The 21816-nt window shown below is 44.3% G+C and overlaps 1 protein-coding gene across 1 annotated transcript in view; it reads left to right on the top strand.

Moving 5' to 3' along the window:
* The first annotated feature begins 7905 nt into the window (after positions 1-7905).
* setbp1 (SET binding protein 1) overlaps positions 7906-21816 on the top strand; it is a 37432-nt gene continuing 23521 nt past the window's right edge. The window contains exons 1-2 of the mRNA XM_083912473.1: positions 7906-8651; positions 15136-15723. Of these exons, the coding sequence (XP_083768599.1) occupies positions 15295-15723 (429 nt within the window). The 5' untranslated portion in view covers positions 7906-8651; positions 15136-15294. The remainder of the gene's footprint in view (positions 8652-15135; positions 15724-21816) is intronic.

Here is a 21816-nt window from a genome sequence, read left to right as displayed (position 1 = left end):
TTGATTGTAACAACAACAACTAATAATAATAATAACACTGTGATAATGATGCAGTAACAGTTTAGATACTGCGATTTGTAAGATATCTTAATCAATGACAGAAAACCAAATCCCAACTCAACTCTTATCTGTACTCAAATTCCTGTAACATTTCAGAGTTATGATGCAATATGTACTACTTTTATATTCCATACAGTTTGCCTTGCCGTTTTTCCTTTCTTTCCTTTTTTTTTTCTATAGCAGTTAGCAGTTTGACATTGGTCTCTTGGGAGCCTCTTCTGTCAGTTAGGAAGGTTTTGTGATCCATGCACCGCTGAACACATCTCTACATCCCATCTCCATACACAGTAGATACCCTCACATCCCACAGGATTAGGCATGGCTCCTCTCCTTTGACCCTCCCTGCCTCTCACTCACACACACACACACACACACACACACACACACACACACACACACACACACGCACTCACACACACACACACACACACACACACACACACACACACACACACACACACACGTTCTCCCTTTGACTGACTTTCATTTTCATGTTAAGTTTGACAAGAGGAGTGTGAAGGATCAGCAGGCCTAATACACCCCTCATTCTTCCCTCAGATGCATGCACATTCATATCCTGACAGCTCACAGATGTGACTGACAGGACCGTATGTGCCCATGCAACCATGCAGAGAAGAGAAGGGCAGAGAAGAGAAGAGAAGAGAAGAGAAGAGAAGAGAAGAGAAGAGAAGAGAAGAGAAGAGAAGAGAAGGGCAGAGAAGAGAAGATTAGAGAAGAGACTCTAGCAGTAGTCTCTATATATTTGCTGGAATTGTATCATCAACCTTTAGGAACGCACAGACGTCCTTATAGTGGAACATAACTGTCCAGCGGTGGACATAACTCAGACCCACTTACATCACTTGTTCTAAAACAAATGTGACATATTGATGTCCTCCTCTAATTCTGATATGATTTGAGGGCATTCTTGTGCTTATTCCCCTCAGTCTCTCTCTGAGGCTGTGGATGAGGAGAGCGGCAGCTGAGTTATGGAGGCGTAAGTGATTCTGGTGGCGTTTATACTGTTTGTCACTGTAAATCTCATGATAGCACGGGTAACATTACGCACAATAACTCACTCTGTTTATATGTCACATTAGCAGATGGTGATGCTGTTCAGCTGGTGTGTGTGTTTGTGTGTGTGCGTGTGTATGTATACGTCTGTTTGATGGGCAGGAGGAGAGTGAAACTACAGGGCTGTTTATCAAACTCATAGGAAGTGGGTGTTGTTGAGCGAGGACGTATCGCACAACCACATCCTGTTGCTGGAAGTCAGCTTCAGACAGGACAGTGTTCACACAATGTACAGTAAACAACAAATGCAGGTGTCTTTTGTGTGAGTGCGAGTGATATGTGGCCACTTCATTCAACACTGTACACTGACTGTAAAGCTATGATAATCCGGCCAGTTGTCTTTACGAGAGTGAAGAGGAGGCCATTCAGGTGGTCCCTGAAGATTTTTTTTTTTATTGTTTGCACTTAATTTCCTCTTTGCATCACCCAGCTTCACACACTTTCTGTTAAGCACACCAACAACTGGCGATGAGATTTATTCAAGCCACCACCACAAACTATGCATATCATATCAAAATGCAGAAAACAAGATCTAAAAATCTGATATAAGTGTGAAATCTTAAAGGGGACGTTTTATGCTAATTTTCAGATTTATAACCTATTTTTGCTTTATACTGGAACATGTTTACGTGGTTTAATGTTCAAAAAACACATTACGTTTCTCATAATGTCTGCCTAAATGTACCTGTATTCAGCCTGAAACGTGCTGTTTTAGCGACCTTTAAGCCTTCCTCCTGAAAAGGTTTTGATACTTTCACAGTACTTATATAGCATCTTGACCTGCTTTATAATCCAAAAGGGAATGGAAATATCTTTGTGTCAAAAGGCCATTTCCGAAAAAAATAAAATAAAAAAACAATGCCAAAAGCTTCAGCTTTCCTCAAGCATATAAAAAGACACAATTTTGGCTATTGTACATATATACCCCCTCTTTGCGTGTTATTAGTCATATTGTTCCATTTGACATTTTAGTCACATTATATCACAACACATCAGAAAGATAAGGTTTAAATGGAACTTTGATGCGTTGACTGAATGTGCAGGAGATGCATGATTCACCACTATTACAGCCAGTGCTGTATCACACACCTGCTGTATGTATCTTCACATCTTCACTCACAGAGTCTCAGGGGAAATGGCAGTGTTCTGTCATCTAGGGAGTTTTCCTCTTTGTTTCTGTTTCTGACTTTTTGACATAGGCACACACACACACACACATACACACACACACACACACACACACACACACACACACACGCACACACACACACACACAAACGCACGCACGCACACACAACTTATGCAGCTGTATCTGACCACATGCACAGTTATAACACAACAGGATGTTGTAGGGTGGATGTTTGAGGTGTGAAGGTTCACACAACCTGTGACAAACAAAATCTGTTTCCGAGAACTAATCAATCATTACTCATGCGTCTAATAGATGCTTCCACTCTTAATATGTTTTTTGTTTTTTTCTCGACATAGTATAGCACTTACGCCAGGATTTTAACCCAAATGTATCTAACTTTTGACAGTGACTCACCACAACCACTCACAGTCCGCAACACAATTCACTTTGCCCATTTCACGTTTATTCTTTGCAGATGTTTGTAGTGACAAGACAATAAGAAAGCAGAAGGACAAATAGAAGGACAATCATTATCTTCCTTGCTGCCGTTTGTTTACAACCAACTCAGAGATTCATCAAATTGGTGCTGTCAGTCTTGGGCTGCATTGTTAGAAGCCAGAGCTGTCACTTTGAATAAATATTAGGGCATATTTTTTTTTTGTTCACCATTGTCTTCCTCCTGCAACAGAGGCATCAGCATACACAGGGGCTTGTGGAGGACTTCAAGATGAGCCCACTTGATAGCTCTGCTCATACGGAGACAACATTATGATAATGTCCCTATAAGTAGCAGGGGGATGGGCACAGTGTCATCTCTTCACATAGACGGAGCCAGCAGGGAGTCCGCAGTCAACTGCATTTAGGGCTGTCTTTGTTGTTGTCTTAGCTCCCATCTGCGTTGTTTTTGTTCTGGTCTGCATCTCCTCTCAGACATTGTTATCGCTCTCATTAGAAGAATCTCTATCTCAGCCCCAAATGGAGAACAAAGTCTTCCAATAACTCTTTTTCTCCCTTTGTTTGTGTGTGTGTCTAGCATTGTATCTGCAAGTATGACTGTGTGTGCAAACAGCAGGTGGCCACTTTAGTTCTTCAGAGCGACTGTACACTGTGTGCTTAGCAGTTCTGTTTTAATGAATTGCTGTATGTAAACTATAGGTCCAGTTTTATGTGATATTTAATAGTCAAAAGTAGGGAAATACATTTTGAGATTACAAAAACTTGTGAAATAATGACCCATGAGAATGCATGGATTACTGGGTTGGGCACAGGCTTAGGGAGCCAAAGCTTCAGGGGCACCCCTGGCCACTGGTAAAATGTCATTCGAAAAGACAGATACTAACCACGAAGAGATGCAAAATGACCACAAAGAAAAACAAAAAAACTAAAACGAGACACGAATCAACTACAAGGAGACACTAAAACACCACAGAGAGACACAGAACAACCACAAAAAGACAGAAAACAAGAAGAAAGTCTTTTGCATGTCTCTGTCCAGGGCCCTATTGTCTCATAATCCATAATCCAACCCAGGATGGATTCAAACCCATGATGCCAAAGGGTACAAGGAACGTGTCTTTTGCAGCCAAGGGCAGCAGGGTGTTCAAGCCGCCGTCTTTGGAACGTAACTGAGGGAGAAGAGAACCTTTCTGGTTTATCAGAGTGTATCAGGAGCTGGAGCTAGTGGTGTGTTGTCCAAGAAGTCATTTACTTCATTAACCCAGCCAGATCACTGAGGCCTCAGTAATCAACCTTGTCACACGTCCCATTAACTTCTCACTCTATCAGCACAGCCTTTGCCTTGCTCCTTCTGACACACACACACACACACACACGCACGCACGGACGCACGCACACTCGTACGCATACTCACATGCACGTAGATGGACTTTTGCTATGCACATCTGTATCTGCAACACACAATTGCATGTTCCTTTCATGCTTTCACTGTCTCATTCACAGCGAGACTCCTGCACACACACATATACACACACACCCTCTTTCTCAGCTAACCTCATTACCTCTGTCAGTCCCAGGGGTCTCTCAGCTCTGATGAACCCTCTGCTGCCCTGTGAGATTAGTGGACTCCCTGAGAAAAGCCCTTCATTGATTGAACGTGAGTCTCTCCCAATGTCAGCTCAAGGTTAGCGCATTGACTCTCATCGCCCTCTTTCACAGCGAAGTCAAGTGCTGTAGCTTTGTTATGAATATCAGTGTGTTATTATTATTTAAGCTCTGCTGACTCTGCTTCTTATATTATTCATAAAGACAGTTAACCAATTATTGACATTCACCGACAGAGTCTCTCTTTTTTCCCTCTCTTGGTCCTTCTTTCCAGTGGCCCCAAAGCAGTTATTAATTTTTAAATCTTTTTTTTTAACATTCTTCACTTCTTCATCTCAATCTCCTTTCTCCCCATTGACGATACCACAGAGGAGCTGTTGCCACATTAAAGCGTCAGCTTTTAAAGTGATTTGAATGAGATTTACTTGTGTGTATTGCAGATCAGAAACGGGGAAGTATTTACTTTGCATCCCACTTGAGGGAGTGAAGATCCTCCAGAAAAAAAGGCAGACAGAAAGGGAGAGATGAAGGAACGGGGGCAGCTCTCGGTCTGTAATAGAGAGTTATAAATGGCTGGATCGGGGAAGACAGACTGATCTTTTTTTATGTTGAACTTGATGAACATGAATGATGCACCAGATTTCCTGTAGCGGTGAACAGAGATGAAAGGATTATCTAGATATTTAGATAATTCAGGCAGGAACGTTGCCCTGCACTGCTGTCTCTTTCCTCCCCATCATAATTCAATATTTACAGTTTAAGCTGGAAAACTGCTCCCTCTTGGCTGCCTGTATCTGGTATCCATGGCAACAGATTCGAGAACAGAGTGCCGTCTGCATGTGTCCGTGTGAGTGTGTGTGTGTAATGTTTACTGATACACTGCAATTGATTGGTTGTTGGGGAGCAGCTGTTGACCCCTCACTCTCAGGGGTCTCTTTGTGTTCTTGCACACATCCCAAATCAATAGACACACATGAATGGGAACACACACACACACGCACACACACACGTGTGTTATTGTTAACCCCAACCTCACCCCCCCCCCCCCCCCAAAAAAAAGCCTCTTCCTATAACATTAACCATGAGCCTCATTTTTATTTTTTATGTAGATGTCGGCTTAACCCTAAACTCAGTTGCAACTGTAGTTTTTATTGAAATAATCCATAATGGACTTTAAAGCAAGGACCAATGATAATGTTGATAAATGATGATAAATCTTTGGTCCAGACATTTGGTCCTCATAAAGATAAAAAAGTAAAATGCACACACACACACATACACACACACACACACTCACACACACACACACACACACACACACACACACACACACACACACACACACACACACACACACACACACACACACACACATGCAGTAATACAATACTGGTCCCATGCCCGTAAGTGGAGAGATGAGCAAATGGGCAATAAACAATTACTGTGACATTGTTGTGAAAACACTCCCAATGAAATAGAAACACAAGACTTATACCCGTGTGCACACACACACACACACACACACACACACACACGTAACATAACACATTTGTGAATCTAATCAATGTGCCACAGCAGGGGAAGTGAAAAGAAACAACACCCAAACCACCGATGGCACTGCAAATTTTTAACTACAAGTTTGAAACTGTGCAGAGTGTTTAATGAGCGCACAATCACAAATACCAACCCGGCTAATTAAATACCTCCCAGTGGGTGCTCTACACATGGGCACACACACACACACACACACATACACACACACACACACACACACACACACACACACACACACACACACACACACACACACACACACACACACACACACACATGCCACGGATGAGTAACAGCTAGTAACTGTGGGGCACCAAGAGGAAAAGGTCATCTGACATAATTTGCATTACTTGTTAATGTTAAAGGAAGTTTTCCATACAAGTAAGGTCAATGTTTTCATGGAGACACGATACAAACACAACTTCTGACAATGATGAATTAATGGAACAACTGCGGCTTGTTTGATGGTTGGTTGATGTGGGTTTTCCACCCTGCTGTAATTTGACATATTAAGGGGAAAGCACCGTTGCACAGACACACACACCCACCGTGTCATTTTCTAAAGCAAAAGTGTGTCGGGGCAACTTTTGTCTCAGTGAACACACATGTTGAATTGGTTTTAATTATACTGTGCCTGTCAAATAACATCATCTCAAGTCATCCCAGTAGTTGTGGTTTATGGGGAAACCTATTAAGAGAGAGGTGATAAACTTTATTTATAGATACAGGTTTGCAAAAGGTTTCATGTCAAAAAACTGTGCAGAAAGAAAAGAAGAAAGTAAACTGCTGATAATATTCTTTTTTATCATACTTTAAATCAATTCTCTAAAACGATTTATTAGAATGATATGGTGCAGGGTATTCCTATTTTGTGTTCATCAATTGAATTTGTTTAACCCATATTGTTTATTAAAACTGGAAGTTACTGTGTCTGTTACAATCATATTTAGCAATAAGTGTAAGTGTCAACCTTAAAGGTTCCAGATTACGGTCATTTTCAGCTTCATACTTGTGTTCTGAGTTTCTACTAAAACATGTTTACATACTTTAATGTTCACAAAACACATACTTTTTCCCATACTGTCTACCTGAATATACCTGTATTCACCCTGTCTGAAACGCTACGTTTTAGCACCTTTCTCTTTAAGACCCTCTCCCGAAAGAGCTCGGTCTGCTCTGATTGATCAGCATTTCCATCTGCCAGATCTGCACAATCCTATCTCTGTACCTCCATCTGTACATATATATAGTATAGTTGTGACATCACAACATGCAGAAGTCCTGCTGACTCGTTTAAAGGCACAGTTTCACAATATGGGCTGTGTGCATTTCTATATGGATTGAGCGTTTTGATACTTTCACCGACCTGTTTTATAATAAAAAAAGACATTGAAATTGAACCTTTCTTTTTTATAACACAGGACCTTTAATTGCTATCTTGATATGTCATTTAATTATCTGTTATATGGCTTGCAAGAGCTATGTTGTATGTGATGCTGCAATCTTGGCCACTGTAATAACTTTAATATGAAGTTAAGTGAGACCCTTCCCTGCTTAAATAAAACATACCTGTGACTTTAATTATGGATTTATGGATGTTCAGTTGTAGTCTGGTATTCTCTGGTATTAGACAACACTGAACTGTTTCACATATATTATAAACCAAGATTCAATATTTATAATTCACCTAAACTTTTATCCATTTATGTAAACATATAATAACTAAAGTGTGTTTCTGAAACTAACATGTAAAACATCACTATGCCGTTACAGCAGTGACTCAGTCCAAAACAGCAGGCCTTTTTTGCCAGATGTTGCTGTCACCTTTTGCGTGACAGTCCCACTGGAGAAGGCCATCGGAATTAGAAGAAGGTTTGCAAAAAAGGAGACGCGGTGAGCGTTTTTGCTGCCAGGTGGAGGCGATGTCGCTCCTCCTCTCCTCTCCTCTGCTCTGCTCTGCTCGGCCAGAGCTTTCAGTCTGCTGGGTGAGATCATTACCAGACACCAGGCTCCGGGACCTGACATTCACCGATCGGAAAAGCAGAGAGAGAGAGAGAGACAGACAGAGCGAGAGAGAGAAAACCCTGATCCGATGCAACCGGCGAGGGAAAGCGACCCAAACCTCGGCTCCTCACTCTCCCGTACTGGCGGCTGAAAGCGCGGTCTCACCGCTGACATTTTTTTCCCGCTGGATTTGGGCTTGTAGTCGGATGCGGGCTTGTTTTGACTGCAGTAATAGTCCTACTCACCCCCTCCTACTCCTCCTCCCCTACCAGCCGAGTAGCGGATTTGCGAGGGATCTGTGCAGCTCCCCGAGTCACCAGCGATCCTGCAAGGCACCGGAGACGCACTCTGCGCCGCTGCGGCTCCCCACCACACGAGCATATCCGCAAGAGCCTCTAAAGATCAGATTTCCGTGAGGAATTGGACACAAGCGCCAAGTTTCCGATTGGATTTTTTCCCCCTCTCCCGTGCGGCTACCTTGCTCCTGTCATCGGATCGGCTGCAAATCCTATTTTCGCTTTTTTCCTCCCTTCTTCTTTCCAAAGCACCGTTGACGCCATTTTCCTCGGGGTTTTCTGTCAAAATATATATAAATATATATATATATATATATATATATATACATATATTCTGGCACCGTTTGACAGCTCCCCGGGAGGCTGTCATCCCATCCGTCGCTTGTGTAAAATGTGTCTAAATGGACTGTAAATGATCCTGATAAAATATTTACACGTTAGAGCCGAGTGTGTGACAACATTAGACATGGGTAAGTAGCCCCGGTTGACTGGCCACATTCCACACCTGAATACACCTTTCCTACAACTGTGTTCATGTTTTAAGAAATGTTAGTAGCTGCTGTGTGTCTGCTTTCCGTGCTTGCTTCTTACATGCTACTTAAACCTGTGTAGTTTTATTTGATACTAGCCTATGCCATTTTTTTAATGTCTAATTGACATGAAATATGTGGAATTGCTTGCAGTCACATGCCAACAAATTCCGACTAAACACACGCACATGTGCACATGCTCACAGCACCACCACGCGCACTCACGCACATAGAAACACACATCTTCCCAAACAATGCTGTACTACTCAGTCTCCTTCCATTATTACTGTGTAATACCTTGGTTAATTAGGTGGCAGTAAGATAAAACACCTAATTAGGTCAATGGGGTGAAGTGTCCACTACACATTGATCAAGGAGCAGATCAACCTGTGCACGCTCTTAGTAAAAATGTTTTTCTACTGGGCTGGACCTCCTGCATCTTCACTGACATTGATAGTCTATCACATAGCAGCACAGTCTGTCACATGCAGCCTGCAGATGGTTGTTTCTTGCCTGTCTGTCGTCAGTTATGTCATTTAACCGTTTACTATGGGATGGTTGATATAGACGGTTGGATGTGTACTTGTTATGGATTTGAGTTGTAGAGGCTGGAGAGGGACGAAATGTCACAGGAATAATGTCAAGTGCTGCGGAAGTTACAAGTTGAAGCACACTTGGTGTGTTAGGAGCGTATTTCATCCCTCACTTTACCTTCATTCTGGTTTCATTTGCAGCAGTCCACTCGTGCCACTATAGGGTGCACGTCATACATACAAATGGCATATAGTAGGATTGTTGGAAGCCAGCAACTCTTCACTGTGGTTACGTTTATCAATAGTTGATGATCGGTTTCAGGCTGGTGTCAGAAACACGTAGCTTAAAGTGATGAAACGGAGAAAGACAAGGTGAAGTGAATGGCAGCACGCCACTGTTATCAGCATCCCCCAGAAACCTCAGTCACAACCACAGCACCAGAAGATAAATAGACAAGCTTGGATGAGTCAGGGGAAGTGTGGAAAAATGGTCTCTAGGATAATATGGGAATGAGGGTGTGGAAGTGAAAAAAGAAGAAGGGCATGAGAAGAGAGGCAATTGTGAGAGAAGTGCATGACTAGATGGAAAGAAATGGAGGTTGAGGGATGGATAATAGAGGTGATTCAGACTTGGAGGGAACCATCGATCGTGTCTTGTTAACAGGTTTTGGGGGAGCTGAAACTCTGGCAGTGTTTTTGTGGCGTAAAAGTATGAAGCAGGCTATTAAACCCCCTATTAGTTAATGAGATTCACATGCCACCTTCCAATTAAAGCATGAGAAATCGATTAGGTGTATCCCCTTCTGAGCTGGATACCTTGGGTCGCAGTGGGATCACAGAGAGGGGTGGGTGGGTGCTTGGGTAGGGATGTGAACGGGATCCAAGGACAAATCTAACTGTTGGCAGGCTGTCTTAACAGAATATCAGCACTGGAGCACCTTTTGGCAGAGCACACAGAAAGAGGGAGGGAGGGAGAGGTAGGAGGTGGAGGGTAAAGGAAAGAGGTAGCAGGGAGAACAGAGGTTTGGGGAGGGGGGGGGGGGGGGGCGAGGTGAGGGGAAGGAGGAAGACAGTTGGGGAGAAGGGGAGGTGTTTTTGCTGACAGCCATTTTGTGGCTTCTGCTGCAGTTAAAATGGTTTAACATTCATCTGCTTCTGCAGGGTAGTTAGGTGAGGATGGTTTTAGTGCTACCTGGCATATGGCTCATCCAGAGGAGCGTGCGCGTGTGGGACTGCACAGAGCGCCTCCAAGGCCATCATTTTCTATTATGGCTGTCTCCACACACATGGTACTTTATGATTGTCCTTCTAGCTGCCCTACAGCCAAACACATGCGTGTGCCATCCATGCTAAACCAGGGGAGAGGAAGAGTTTCATTCAGTATTCCAAATCCAATTATTTCATAGTGTTAACTTAAAACAGAATACGCTCTCTGATGTGGAGGGGCTAAAATGTTGGCTTCCCTTCACCTCGCTCTGCTCTGAGGCGAAAGACTAATAGACTTGCAGTTTGAAAACTCACTGGATTTGGAAGTATTTCAAGGGCCCGGGCTATTCATTTTGATTTGTCTCCAACCCAAAGATCGGATAATTCTAGAAACATTGGTTTACATGATTGCCCCTTCACTGGAGGGGCTGGAATAAGAGAGAAAAAGAGATAAATGAAAAATGAAAATGGCAGACAGACAATGTTCATCATCCCTCTGAGATACTCACACAGCCAGGCATGGCCGAGCCTCTACTACACTCTCACATCAAAGAAAAGACTCTTCACCTTGTGCAATCACACAGGCGTTTGGTGTGCCTGTGGATGTGTTAATGTGTGAGCCTCAGTGTGTGTGTGTGTGTGTGTGCATCTGTGTGCATCTGTCTGCATGTGTGTGTGCGCATCTGTCTGCATGTGTGTATGAGCTATTTGTGAGTCCACCTCAGGCACTGGGCTGCTGGGTATGCAGCCTTAAAAGGTTGTGTTTCTGCTGCCATCTTTCTCTCTCTCTCTCTCTCTCTCTCTCTCTCTCTCTCTCTCTCTCTCTCTCTCTCTCTCTCTCTCTCTCTCTCTCTCTCTCTCACACACACACACACACACACATACACACGGTCTCTCTCTGTTTTGTCTGTGCGTCTGTATCATTCACCATCTCTGTTCCGTTCATCTGAATCCCAGTATCGATGCTTTATCGTAATTGTTTTAAAAGGACAAGGTAAAAAATATTACGGGGGTGTCTCATTCACAGTTTCTCACATCCAGCCAAAGGGAATGACCTTATGCCATTCGAGAAGGAAGCTGGTTAGCGCTGGTAGTTTTGAGAACATAATAAAGCTATTTATGCAGTTAGTCTGGCCTCTCACAATCACACTGCTGTCTGAGGCTAGCCGAGGTGTGTATGTGTGTGCGTGTGTGTCAGTGTGTTTGTGTGTGTAAGAGAGAGGAGAGAGAGAGAGGAGACAGCGAGGCTCAGGCTAGGCGAGGGAGGCCCGAGGAGGGGTCAGACTTACATAAACTCTCAGCCTGTCTGACAGTAACAGAGAACTTACACAGCTTTGGGCAGTGAGTGAGTGAGCGAGGAATCATGACCCAGCTAAGTAGTTTACAGAGTAATAGCCCAGAATGAAGATTGTACTAATGTATGACGCCATTTTGCTGTCATATTATAGTTGTGAGGAGTGCAGAGTCTTAAGAGCACCACCCAAATGTGAATAATTTTCTTTTTGATGTGTGTGTGTGTGTGTGTGTGTGTGTGTGTGTGTGTGTGTGTGTGTGTGTGTGTGTGTGTTTGTGTGTGTGTATGTGTGTGTGTGTGTGTGTGTGATGTTGTGGTTGGCAGCTGTCTCTTTTTCCTGTCATTGTCCTCAGTCACATGACAGACTGGGTGGCTTTCACACATGCCATGAGAGCGAGTCACCGGGCTGACATTAGGGACTGGGAGGTTCCTCGAGGACCAAACATGGTGGTGTGGGCACTGTAGGATCAGGTTGGGACAGAGCCTGGACTCTCTATCTTCTGGTTTTCCCTGTAAAACTTTGAATAGTGAGAAGTTACTGAGCGACCGCAGTGGTGTTTTTTTTTGCATGTTTTAGCCCTTAAATGCAAATCTCCTATACCATACATTACATCTGACCATTTGGACTGATTTCCTAACTTCCAGGCAGCCGGCGGTTTCCATTGGTTTTTAATGGGGTATGAACGTCTTGCAGAGACTTTCTTCAGATAGGTAATCCATCAAACTTATTAAGTAGCCCAATTTTTTGTGCGTCAGTGTTAACGGATTGATGCAGCCCTGTCGTCCTGTGGTTGTGCAGCGCACAGGGTCTGTTTTTAAGACTGTTTTTAGTGGAAGAGTTCACTAGCAAAGACAACACCATCAACAAGATGCATTTAAACAATTGAATGAAATGAAAATGAGTGGTGTGAGCAGCTTGAACTCGCTCATAGTAGCTTGCTTTCTACATTGTTGGGAAGCTTCTACAGGGAATCTGTCGTAGCGCCCCCACAACACTTACCGTAGGATCCTATGGAGAGAAGGAAGGAGAGGAATAAGCAGAAAGAGAAATGGGGGAGCCAAGGAGGAGAGGATTAGGTGGGTATTTATAGGAATGCCGGAAGAGGCACGGTTGAGTTGTGGTCCTGCCTCTGAATCTCTGCTTGGTTGCTACAATTAAATTAAGACGGCTTTGTTATCTCAGATTTTAAACTGCACTCAAAATCTGGACAAACAATATGAGTGTAGAAAGAATAACCAAATAAATGAATAATTTGATAGTTTCTTCCATTAAATAGGTTGCTGTTCACCTCTGGAAGATTTCGTGAAGGGAATAAGCCAAGGGATAATTTTCAGAACAGTCCCTCCTCAGAAATGTATTACCATGAGAAAATAATGTGACTACAAGATAAAAACAAAGACTACTAAAGACTCAAGTTGCTTTTCATGTGGCACTTAATGAATGAAAATCAGTGACTTCCAGGAATGTTGGAAATCAATCTGAAAACGTATTAGTATGCTTTGGAAAATGCCTAGCAGTATAAAGTTGGCAGTAGTAGTATAAGGGATTTGGAGTTCATCAGCTCAAACATGCAAAACCACTGTTATAGTCCTTTAAGTCTTTTTCATTCTTAACCACCACGGGGCTACCAGAACCTACATCAATAACCCTTATGAGTCAGCTTTGAAAGGCTGTGGTTTCAGATTGGCAAAATTTACGCCTAAGAGAGGGTTTTCTTAGGAAAAAAAACATTTTATTTTTATTTAATCTAGCAAATGCAGAAGAAAAATTACTTTAACCTCAGTCTTACATTGAAATACCATTGTGGATTATGATTATTCAATCACACTGTAAGCGTTGGGCGTTGTTGAGCACTTCTGCCTCAGCCAGAAGGTTCTGGGTTTGAACCTGCCGGCCAATGCATGGGCTTTCTCTGGGAAGTCCAGTTTCCTCCCACATGCAGGTTAAGTTAATGGACTCTAGACTGCCCATGTGTGCCCTGTGATTGAGTGGTAACCTGTCCTGTACCCCACCTCTTGCCCAGTGTCAGCTGGGACCCTCTAAAAGGCTAAGTGGACATAGCTGGATGGATGGACTATAAACATGTGCTGTGAGGCCTGTTGGGTATTATGATGGGGATCAGCTGTTAGTACAGTAGCGTCGGCTGGTACAGGAGTGCACACAGAAAACACACACACACACACGCACACACACACACACACACACACACACACACACACACACACACACACACACACACACACACACATACACACATATATACACACACACACATTCAGAATGTATTAGCAGAATTCACAGTATATGCTGTAAACCTTTTGTGCTCTCAGGTCATTGTAAGTCTGCAGTGAGCGGTAAGCTTTTACCCGTGTCATGTCGGTAGCGGTCCAGTCTGTGTAAATGGTGTCAGCTCAGTGTGTGAGACAGCATTCCCCACTTCCAGCTCAGTCATGCCTCATGTCATATTGACTGATGGGATTCCCTGGAGCTGTAGTGAGAAGTGTAGTCCAGTGTTTGTTTTGGTTGCTTTCTGTTTATACTCCTGTGTGTCAGTAGACTGTGTAAGTTCATATGTGTGTTGATGTAAGTATGTAATTTATATCTTGCACGGGCATGTGCAATGATCCAAAAAGGAAAACTTGAATCCTGTGAGAAACGGCCAACACGACAGCAGCAGCAAGGAAAAAGTGTACTCGGTGACAGCAACACTGTCATTTGTATGTGCATCAATGTGTGTGGAGTATTTTATGCATGTGTGTATCAATGCCACTACATGCGTGTGTAAAACAGTTCAGACGCTAGTTTTTCCAGACCAGCTCGTAAACCACATCTGGGGAAAGAATTTAGATTCCTTCCCTCCGTCTTTCTCTGCTGCCTTCCCTTCTCCCCATGTGTGATTCCCCCCTCCCTCCTTCCCTGCTCTGGTGAAAAGAGAGAGAAAAAAAGAAGTGACTTTTCTCATTTTTTCTGTCTTGTGTCCTCAGGCTAACTTCAGCCTGGTTTTAGAGCAAGGAAGAGGAATGTCTTATTTTGCACTGATCACTCTAGTGTCTGCACCGCTCTGCTTCAGATCTGTCTTGAGGGATAGAATGAAAGGGAGGGGGAGAAGATTAGCGAAGAGTGAGTAAAGAGAGCAGGGAGAGAGGAAGGCAAGTGGTAGTCTGTGTCAAAAATGAGTTTGTTTATGCAAGGTACAAAAATGCAAATGAGAGTGCTGCAGCATGCCCCCACAGTTCTGTGATGAGCAAGTGTGTTTCTCTTCATACATAATAGGCGGCTAATGATGTTGATGACAGCAGACAGGCCTGTGCGAGACTGGAATGGAAGCTGACAGGATGCTGTGTTAGTTGTCCATTCCCTCATCATTTCTTTCACCTGCTCTCTCCGCAGACTGTCCCTGGCTTCGCTGTGGTCCTGCGGGACAACCAACCCAACCCCAGTAGCTGATTGATAACCAACCAACTAGCCAGACAGACTACTGTTCTCTATCGTCCTATTGGCTGGCTGCCACAGCTTCCCCCATCCTGACTGGCTCTGGCAGGAGCGTGGATGGAGCCAAGGGATCTGGTTGGCTCGGCCCGACCCAAAGAGGCGGAGTTAAAGGGAGGCAGGGTGGGGCCGAATGAAGCGTCCCAGGAAGGAGCAGGGGGCATTGGTTTGGCGCGCGGCGATGATGTGATTACCGGTGGCATCAGCGAAGGGGAGGGGCTAGAGGAGCAAGGGGAGGGGCTTCTGGAGGAGCAGGAGTTCTCCATCAAGGAAGCAAGTTTCCAGGAAGGAAGTCTAAAGCTGAAGATTCAGACCACCAAGCGCACCAAGAAGCCCCCCAAGAACCTTGAGAACTACATTTGCCCACCGGAGATCAGGATGACCATTAGACCTCCGGTCGGAGAAGGAAAAGGGGGGCGGCAGGGACGAACGGGAGGCGGGGCAGGGCGAGGCCAGAAAGATGAAGAACGAGGACCCCCAAGAAAAAGGGTAAGTCATGTACAATGTACTCTATTTGTCATAAGTGTGAGTTTTTACTGAGTGAAAAAAACTTTTCACTTTTTCTCAACACCTTTGAGTTGACCGCTCCCTCTGTTGTACGCTCCGCCTCTTTCTGTATCTCTCTCTCTCTCTCTCTCTCTCTCTCTCTCTCTCTCTCTCAGTAGCTCATTTCCCTGCTTGGTTACACAGGGTCAAAGTTTGCAGTGTAATTGAAACCAGTCATGGCTAGCTGAGATCACAGTGACACACACACACACACACACACACACACACACACACACACACACACACACACACACACACACACACACACACACACACACACACACACACACACACACACACACACACACACACACACACACACACACACATACACACACACACACACTCACATAGGAGCTGAGAATAGGGCTGACATAAGCAAGTGACAGCTGGTGTCTGCTCTTTCCATTTGTGGTCATATACACAGAGACCTCTCCTCTTCCTCTTCCTCTTCCTCTTCTTCTTCTCCTCTCCTCTCCTCTCCTCCTCTCTCCTCTCTAATGAAATCAGCTCTTGTGGGTCACGCCCCTCCCCCTCCTCCATCCCAACCTTTACACACTTCACGGGTGTTTGGTGTGTGTGTGACACTATGTACGTACAGGTCCTTAGGGGAATCTAGTGTTTGTAGTGTGTGTTGACCTACACAGTGACACACTGACAGCCCATCTCGATGTCACCGAGCTCCACAGCCCCACCAGGAGCGTATTGTTCTTTTATGCTTCAGTCTTGTGGTTTTAACTTGAATTCAAGGGGCTCCCAGGGTAATTGCACGGTCGGATATATCTCCACTGTATATGTCTGATGTCAGTCTCGAGAGGGGTCTGATGCAACTCAAACAATAGCCAATCAGCATCACCAAGGGTCGGTCATTGAGGGAACTTCCCATTCAAACAGAAAATGGTCTCATTTTCTCAAAGAGATCAGGTCTCTCAAATTGGGCAATGAAAGGAAATACAGTAGTCAGGCAATTAGAGGCTTCGTGCCGCTCATCCTCTCAGTAAGGCTACCTGTAGTGTCATAAAACAAGCTGTATACATGTATTTTACATACTTTACATTACCGTCTCCCAACCTGTGGGTTGGAACCCCAAGGAAGAGTTTACAAATCTTAAGATGTCATAAGATAATTAACAAGAAAGGCAGAAAATACATGTTTCTGCCACACAAAGGTTTTCTGCTGTCGTTTTTTCCAATGAATTATAATAATTATTCATTATTATTAATTAATTATTATATATTTAAAAAATGTTAAAATAAAGCAAGGAAAACACATTCTTGGTTGAAATGGTAAATACCAGTACAATACTGAGATAAATCACAAATTCTCTCTTGAAAGAGTATCACTGTTGAAAAGTCAATGATCGGAAATTTAAAACCCAATTCTCAACATTATGATCGCCTGTAACAATTTACAGCTTAACAATTCAGATTGTGAAGCGTAATGTTTCTACGCAGGCTTCTTGAGTTTTGGTGAGGATAGGTTAGGCTTGATTACATGTATGCATCATTACAAATACGCTATGTTTTGAGTCGACAAAATAATAAATCGAATAGATTCCCAACCTTATTTGCAACTGGTGACAAGCGTTTGGAAATATATTGCTTCATAAGCCAAAAGGGTTGGAAATCGCTGCTTTATGTGTATGTTTGTTTGGTTTTCCAAACAACTGGAACATTGGGTGAAATCACCTACCCAATCTGGCACCTTGTGCTCAAAGTCTGAGTGATGATTCGAATGTGAAATTGCAACTAAATTGGTAAGAAAGCATGTGGGTGTTGCTTTGTCATCAGCAAATTTGGGCGTCAGCCACAGCCACAACTTCTTTCAGCTAGTTGTCTACATGATGTGTATCCTCCCCACAAAGGAGACTATGTATGTATGTCGCCTTTCTATAAATAAAGTATGAAAAGGCGTGTTTACCAGAAAAAAAATGTTGAGAGTTTAAATCTGTGAGTGAGCTGAGTGAGCTGAACCCTGCACGCTGATATTTGGGCAGCCATTTCTAATCCGGCGACGTCGGTCCCCATTTAGATTGACAGAGGTTGTCATAGTGACAGGGTAGCAAGCTGGTCTCTTTTGAGATTTGAGGTTTGGGAGGGGAGGGGAGGATGTGTTGGTGTTGATTTCAGATCAGTTTCAACCCTTCATCCCCTACACACTGTCCCTCAATCACACCCCCCATCCCCCTTTCCTCAACCCTCTACTCCCCCCTAGATCCTTTCCCTCCATCCACCCATCACCTGCCACCCCAAGGGGTGTAACACAGGCAGGCTCACTGGAGAGGAACGGGTTAAAGAGAGAGGCTGGGCTGCTTTCTGTCTCTCTCTCTCTCTCTCTCTCTCTCTCTCTCTCTCTCTCTCTCTCTCTCTCTCTCTCTCTCTCTCTCTCTCTCTCTCTCTCTGTCTCCCTTTCGTGTGTGTTTGTGCGTGTGTTTGTGTGTGCGTTGAGGTTAAATACTCTCTTTGTGATGTGTGTGTGGCTGTGTGTCAGGAGGGGAGGGGGAGGCGTGAGGGGGAGCAGATGGACAGCCTCTCTGCTCTCTTCTGTATTGTGTCCACATCTACTCTTTCCCTCTTTCTCTCTTTCATCTTTCCCTCTTTCTCTTTTTCTTTCCCCTCACAGTCTTTTCTTCCGTCACGTCTTCCTCTTTTCACTCACTCTTTTTCCCCACTCTTTTCTTCCTCTTCTTCCCTCTTTCACCCTCTGTTGTTTTGTAGCAGATGGCAGCGTGGGGCAGCAGCAGCAGCAACAGAGCAGAAGCCAGAGTGGGAGCAGGAGATTGGGAGATGGGGAGAGGGAGAAGGGGGTTGTGGAAAGAGGTGGGGGAGAAAGGAGGTGGGGGTCAGGCATATGGAGAGCCTGGTTAAGGGGCCCCCTCAGAGAGAGTGTGTATGTGCGTGTGGTGAATAGAGAAGGGGGTGAGGTAGGATACAATGGATGCCCATTAAGACAGAGATTTGACTCTAATAGACAGAGAAGGAGAGAGACAGACAGACAGACAGATAAGTAGGCAAAAATGTAGAATGGCGCAAAGAAAGACAGTGTTTTCTTTTTGAATCTTTTGTCAAAGCATCTTCTCTTCTCTTCTCTTCTCTTCTCTCTTATCTGCCCTTAAACACTAAAAGATGCAAATGTAAATGTTCTCATCTGACTACAGCCCCTTTCACACATGCACAGCAGACCTGTACATAATTCTCTAGGTATTACCTGGAAGAATCAGTTGGACCGGATATGAAATGGTCTTCCCCCTGATAACTCCTTAGTACAGTCTGCGTCATTAGAGCATTATCCGGAGAATTCACAGCTAGCGTTGTACGTGTTGGTGACGTTTCTATCATGTTAAAGCGAATCTGGAAGAAAACTTCCATCCAAAGGCGTAGAAAAAGAGTCATTTATACAAAGACAACAAACAAAAACAACAAACAAGAACAACAAAAGTGTCTAACTGGAGATATTCGGGTAACATCTGTTGGAAAGGGCCACACCTTAATTGTTGGACAAGATCAAGGAACAGCAAGACACTTGGTTGTTTATGATCAAGATATCAAGATACAAAACCTGCTAAGGGACCGCAGTGTAATCTGTGTCATGTCTCGGCTCCTGCGCCCACTACCCAGGTGCCACCCCACGCATAAACCAAACAGAATATTGCCAGTACAAGGAGACACTTTTAACAAGGACAGTCTCTGGGCGTCTTAGGACAATGTCCGAACATGATTCGTCTGCATCTAAAGTCATTCTCAATAGTGCACTTAATTTACTTGTCCTCATTTTTTTGAGTATCCAAATTCTTACTGTAAGATTCTCGCCATGCAATGTCACATTTTGTTGATGCAAAAATGAGTCATGCAACTCTATAGCTGTCGACACAAAATGACAGCGATTCATAAGTGCCCTTCATCTAAATTTACCACTCACTGTGGAGTAAACTACTGAGTGTCAATTATGTAGGGGTTAGTGAGTGAGTGAGTGAACAAGGGAGTAAGTTCGGACATAGCCATACTGAAGAGAAGAGGAAAAAGCTGCAATTTCCCCGTCTTAAGAGGAATTTCACCCACTTATCAACTGCATAGCGGGCATCTATAACCAGGGAGGTCAATGAGCAGGCATCTTGTGTCAGGGGACAGACCCACACACAAACATAAATGGGATATGATGGGCTCCCCTTTTCTGTCTCCAGCTGACATCACACACATGCTGAACGTCCCCTCACACACAGCTCTTTGTCTGGGCACGCTGTGTGTGTTTGGAAGATGAATGTGTGTGTTCGTACGGATTGGGTCCTGGGTCAACCACTGCATCACTCCTCTAGACACACATGCCCACACGCACACACGTAGACACACAGTTATCGATCCAATGCCTGCACATGGGGGAGCATGCGCAAGCTAAAATGCATCCACTCATTTTCTCTCTCTCACACACACACACACACACACACACACACACACGCACACGCGCACACACACACACACACACAGAAATCATGTTGAGCAGTGATTGCAGTTAGAGAGTGTTTTCCTGGATATCTGTCCAGTTCTCTGGACGTGCCAAATGTGGCTCTTAATCCATTTCACTATCTGTGGGGAGAGATAAGCCAGAGCTTTTCCAGGAGTCCAGGCCAGGCTGCGTGTTGTTGTTGTGTGTGTGTACGTATGCGTGTGTGTGTGTGTGTGTGTGTGTAGTGGTGGGTGTATGCGAAACCCTGACGCTAGACCCACACTTATCTTGTCTTGACAGCCCCTCTGCTTGGTGGTCCCCCTGGCTGTGTGTGTGTGTGTGTGTGTGTGTGTGTGTGTGTGTGTGTGTGTGTGTGTGTGTGTGTGTGTGTGTGTGTGTGTGTGTGTGTGTGTGTGTGTGTGTGTGTGTGTGTGTGGTTTGCTTGGTGGTCTCCCAGCAGTGTTTGGGATTATTATGTGTTAGTCAAGTGCATTCACAAGGAAATTAATGCTGCCACAGTTGCCACGCCAAGTGTGTGCACATGCTATGCGCACAAACGTGTGTATGTGTCTGTGTCTTTATGTGTGTGTGTGCGTGTCTATGTGTGTGTGTGTGTGTGTGTGTGTGTGTTTGAAATGGTTTGCCTTTTGATGTGAGCTTTTTTTTTTTTTTTTTATCCCTGGCTGAGATGGCGGTTGGTGACCTGAGAGACTTGATGAGCTCATAAAATAGGAGTGTGTGTGTGTGTGTGTGTGTGTGTGTGAAGCGTTGTGCGTACCCACAGGGAGCAATTCTTGACTGATTTATGAAAGTGTATGAACATGAAATGATCACCTCTAATATAGCCTGACCAAACTGTCATATTGGACTTTTTTTGGTGTCTGTCATTGCAGTGAAAATAACCAGGCTTTTACTTTGGTGTGTGTGTGTGTGTGTGTGTGTGTGTGTGTGTGTGTGTGTGTGTGTGTGTGTGTGTGTGTGTGTGTATGTCCTCAGTGTGCAGCCTGAGAGTAGGAGCTGGGAATGCTTTAAGGGGCGTTTTCCTGTGGTTGATGGGGGATGGGACATGTGTATGTTCGTGTGTGTGCTTGCATGCTGGGGAGGGGTGAGTGATTTAGCACCACTGAAACACCAGCTGTCCATCTGTGTCTGACCCCCATACACACCCTGTACACACTTGAAACACACACCGACACCCACACTGACAGCCCCCCAACACACACACACACACACACACACACACACACACACACACACACAAATCTCCTTGCATTCAACCTCTGATCTGCTCTTGAATATCTCTCAAACCTGAAGAAAGTCAAGACAAAACACAATCTGCTCATCCCTCTTCCACACACAGACACTCTACATTACACTAAGCAAGATTGCTCCCTAATCAGCTCTGCAGTATTGCTGGTGCTGCAGTGTATCCACAATGAATGACTCTGCAAGGTCAATCCTAGTGAGCACACACGTACATGCACACACCCAGACACACACACAGTAACACAAAGAGAGGAGGAGGCTGGCAGAAGAAGAGATGAACTTTGACCCTGCTGGACATTCAGAAGTCGGGATGATAGCTGGACTCCACAG

Source organism: Echiichthys vipera (assembly GCF_963691815.1).
Source record: "Echiichthys vipera genome assembly, chromosome: 4".
NCBI lineage: Eukaryota > Metazoa > Chordata > Actinopteri > Perciformes > Trachinidae > Echiichthys > Echiichthys vipera.
The sequence above is the reverse complement of the archived record's forward strand: the minus strand, read 5'-3'. Positions and strand labels throughout refer to the sequence as shown.